This window comes from Prosopis cineraria, unplaced genomic scaffold (assembly GCF_029017545.1).
Source record: "Prosopis cineraria cultivar Desert tree isolate PC_DT_omini unplaced genomic scaffold, ASM2901754v1 PC570, whole genome shotgun sequence".
Taxonomy (NCBI): domain Eukaryota; kingdom Viridiplantae; phylum Streptophyta; class Magnoliopsida; order Fabales; family Fabaceae; genus Prosopis; species Prosopis cineraria.
In genome coordinates, this window is record NW_026555895.1 from 186 (window position 1) to 5,026 (window position 4,841).

Consider the following 4,841-nt stretch of genomic DNA (forward strand, 5'->3'; position numbering starts at 1 on the left):
TCAACTTCAATCCAGCTGCATCCCACTGGCTTTTTCATATCTTTTGTTCCTCATCATCCTTCGGACCTCCATGACCCATCCCATCTAGCATCTGCTGCATATATGTTCGACATGACAACATAATTTCCAACATCATCAGAATAAATTTTGAAGAGTTGATCTGCCACAGTACATCCCAATTCCACCTCATGATGGATTTTGCAGGCACCAAGCAATGTGTCCCCACACATTTGCATTAGCTTTGCTTGCAGCCTAGCCACAAGAGCCTATGCATCATGAACACGGCCACCTCGAGCCAGTAGGTCCACCACACAAGCATATTGCTCCAGAGTTGGTTTGATTCCAAGGATTTTCTCTATTGAATAAAATATCTTCAGTCCTTCATCTACCAGGCCAGCATGACTACAAAGCAGACAACACAGAAGTGAAGATAACATGATCTGGCTTGATTCCCAGATTGAGCATATGAGAAAAAGCCCAAGTGCTCCATCACTCATACCATGCATAGCATACCCACCAATCATTGCAGTAAACATAACCAGATCCTTATCATTGCTTGAATGAAAAAGCTTATTTGCACAGCCTATGTTGCCACATTTGGCATATGCATCTAAAAGGGCACCATTCAAGCGAATGTCATCAAAACAAGATCTGATAATATAACCATGACACTGGTTCTCAGCAAGTGTAACTGATGCCATTTGCGTGCCAGGCAGGAAGGAAGCTCATAATGTCACTGCATCAGTTCTCATCCCTTGATCTTGTAACTCAGAGAACAGACAAAGAGCTTGCTCAGGAAAAATCATTCTCAGCATATACTCGGACCATAAGATTCCAGGTGGTAATGTCTTTCTCAGACATGCCTTAAATATCATATTTGCATCATGATGTGATCCTAAATCTACATAACCTGAAATCAGAGAATTGAATGTGACTAAATTTTTTCTCTCTGATAAATTCAGAAACATTCTGTGTGCATACTCCATGTTACCACATTTGGAATATGCATCAATTATCGCATTCCCAATTGTGGGTGCAGTACCACACCCAGAAAGCCAGTCTTAATTGAGTAGCTATGTATTTCTTTAACCTTTTCTATTTGCAAAAGAGAAGCACAAAAATTAATTACAGTCAATATCGTACAGAATCAGGCCTAATTTCTTCTCTATGCATCCAACGTAACAAGCTTAAAAAGTTAGAACCACACCCCCACTCTCCAAGGCATCAAGAATAGAATTCCATGAAATTATATCTTTCCTTGATATCATAAAGAATGTATCATGCTGCCTCCATATCACCGCATTTTGCATAGAAATTTACACAGGCATTTCCAACTGCTGTATCCCTCAAAGAGGAAAGGGTTTCTAAAAACATTGCATGAATTTGTTTCCCACCTCTAAGTTTCTTAATGAGCACACACAGGAAGGATGCTGACAATAGTTACAGAATCTGGCAATAACTCTGCAAATGTCAAATTACAACAATATATGCAATGCTTTCAACCATTCACCATTAGAGGCATATCCGGCAATAATAGTATTCCAAGAAACCAAATCCCTTGCATCCATTTTCCAAAAAAGGTATTCTGCCTCTGGCCATTTGGCCAACTTTACGTAAAAACTAAGTAAAGAATTAGAGACAGAAATATCACTTGATAATTCATCCGCTGCAGCATATAGGAGTGGATCTGTCTTCCAAAATGACGGGCAAATTTTCTATCAATAAAGCACAAACAGGCAAAATACTTGCAATGGTTGAGTAATTTGGTTCCAAGGGTCCTTTAACCATCAAACTGAACAATGTGAATGCATCTTCCAAAAACTCGTTCTCAGCAAGACCTGCAATCATTGCATTCCATGAAACAACATCTTTGTGAATAATGTTACTGAAAACAGCAAATGAATCATGAGACACCAGTCCACACTTTGCATAAAATGATACTAGAGCATTTCCACAAAGGTGTCATTTCAAATCCTGATTTGATTACATAAGCATGAGCGCCTCCTCCCAAAATACATCAATCCCTTGATCGAGCACATGTGGGAAGAATAGTAGCACTAGTAACAGAATTGGGCTTAGCCTCTCCTCTCGCGTGCATACTCCAAAACGTTCGAATCACATCATTGTCATGGTTCTTGGAACCAGAAAACCCAGATAAAACAATATCCAAATAACAGGATCATAGGACTCAGCTGATCAAAAAGCTTTTGACAGTCATCAAATGCACCATATTTGGCATACATGTTAAGCAGTGCTTTGGAAGTGACCTGGCAAGAACCATGGCCCAGTTTGACAACAAAACTATGTAAAGCTCTGCCTAAGTTGCCAGCCAAAAGGGCAGTGCAGGACTTGAGAATGGCAGCAAATACCAGATGATCTGGTTTATAAACTATAGAACTCCGTAAGCACCGGAAGAGAAGCATCAAGGCTTCTTTATGCCTAGTATCTATACATAAGCCCCTGATTACAGAATTCCATGCCTTGAAATCCTGTTGAGGCATGCCCAGAGGGAGCTACAATGGGACTTCAGGCAATGATAAAATATCACTAGTAGAAGCTGTCAACAATCCGCTGAAAGTTATGAATTTTTGCATATTATAAAGAACTTCAGCATAACCATTTCTTCTTCTTCAATGAAACTAGCAAGCAAATAATAATACACAGACGACCTTCAAAATGAAAAGACCCTGCATTCAGTTTAATCAATTGTTCAAGGGATGAGCTAAAGAAGAATGTGAGAGAGAGAGCCAAAAAAAAAAAAAACTTTCCTTGCTCGCATTGTTGTAGCCATGGCGGCATTTTTTCCTTCATGGCATCCACCAGATCATTAAAGGTGATGGAAGCATCTATTCTATGTCATTGGGTTCTCATACTACCCTCCAAAATCCATTTATCAAATCCACCGTATGTGTTTGATAAAAGAACATAATCACCATCGTGATAGAATCTAATTAGCTAATGGAATCACTCTTTTTCCCTATATTTGAAGATCTTATCTTCCTTGTATATTTATACCTCAAATAGATTTACACAGTGAGCACTAAGATGAAAATGATAAAGTTGTGGGTTCTGTATGAGGATGCTACAAAGGAAGAGGAGAAAACTTACTGAACTAGTTCTAAGGCAACGTTTAGTTCCGTCAATCTAAAAGAAAGCCTAGGAAAGGATACTAGTTTCTGGAAGTTGATGAGGTTGACAATAAGGACATCAAGACCGAGAGACTTCTGCTGAGGGGAGACAGGTTTCATCCCGGATATTGAGGAAAACCTGGTTCAGGCAAGAAAAAAACCTTATTAAATTGACCAAAATACCTATATTTTTGTACATTTTCCCAGAAGAAGCTCAGAATATATTTATACAGCCAAACCAATGGAGAATTATACACTCTAACTTACACTTTATTTGGATGGGAAGAAAAGTGTGAAAGGAAAGAAAATAAAGAGAAGAGAAAAACTAGAAAGAAAATGTTGTCTTGAGATTTTATAATCCAAAACCACACAGCCATACATTGACACACAGTTGTAATGGATAAGCAAAAAGTAATTTAGAGCATTGGGAATCATGGACAAATATCTATATGATGCAGAATTCCCTACCAAAGTTTCTAGCGATCAGGGATATAGAGTTGCATCAAGTAAAGAGATGAAAGAATACTAAAGATAATTTAGCATTTGGCCTACTATTATTTAAGGATCGAACTCCTTCCTAGTAGAGATTAATATATACTACACCAAATCCAAGAGCAGAATTTAACATCACTATAAACTAATATAGACTCCTTTCTAATATATACTACTAATATATACTCCAAGATTAAGATATAGAGTACATATATTCCTTCCTATCAGACCCAACATTCGGAATCAAAATCGAAGAGCAAAATCTAAGAAGGTACTTGAAGATTACACGAATGGCCAGGGCTGAGGAAATCAAGATTGAATATTACACTTCAAAATCAAGGCTGGAAATATTTTCCATATCCTTGTCGTTCCAGGTCTGAGTGAAACATTTTCCAATTATGAGGAAATCAAAATCCAAGGTTTGAATAAGCTAAAACAACAGAAAAACAATGCTAAAAATATTTTCCAAAATTCTGAAAGCTTAAAAATCATTTGCCGCTCAAATCGTAGTTCCACGGCCAATATTTCACGAAATCAACAAGACAGACCACAAATCATGGCCGAACAGCAGAAAATCGAACACGAAAATATTGAAGAAGAAGAAGAGAAACTTACCTTTGGCTGTGAGTCGAAGAAGGGCGTAGAGAAAAGAACACGCCTTACTGGAAGATGATGCCGCTGCCTAAGTAGAAGATGATGGGTCTCCTGAGCAGCACGCGCGAAAATGAAAATGACGAGGTGGCTGAGTCGAAGCGCGAAAACAAATATGCCATGTTTCGCACGGTGTGTTCGTTACAACACGTATTGAAAGTTTGTGTGAAATTGAGTTACAAATGTAAAAAGGGGGACGACAATTAAAGATCTCCCCAGAAGATTAACATCAAATCAAATTTTTTTTAAAGATTTTCTTTGCTAAAAATAGGAGAACGTGTATTGAATTTAGATCCATTTATTCAAGCAAGGCAGATACAATTTGGACCAGATTTATTCAAATTTATCATAAAATGCTTAAACATATACCAAAAGCTTATTTAATCAAACACAATCCTAAAATTGTAAATCAGTCAAAGAGGGAGTGAATTTGGCTATAAAAATTTTTTGACAAATATTAAATAAGATAAAGATAAGAGATAGAAATGATATCAACAATATTTGTAGAATGTAAATGTGAGGAGAATTAACACAGAGGTTTATCCTGATTTGGCCAATCACTAGTATACA

At 37.5% G+C, this 4,841-nt stretch overlaps 1 protein-coding gene across 1 annotated transcript; it reads right to left on the reverse strand.

The window, feature by feature from the left end:
- Positions 1-725: 725 nt before the first annotated feature.
- On the reverse strand, positions 726-2,501 carry LOC129297622 (putative pentatricopeptide repeat-containing protein At5g08490). Its single transcript, XM_054935956.1, has 4 exons — positions 2,176-2,501; positions 1,735-1,885; positions 1,511-1,607; positions 726-910 (listed from the first exon to the last, which is right to left on the reverse strand). The coding sequence occupies exons 1-4, from the start codon at positions 2,499-2,501 to the stop codon at positions 726-728; spliced, it is 759 nt and encodes a 252-aa protein (XP_054791931.1).
- Between the last annotated feature and the right edge of the window lie 2,340 nt (positions 2,502-4,841).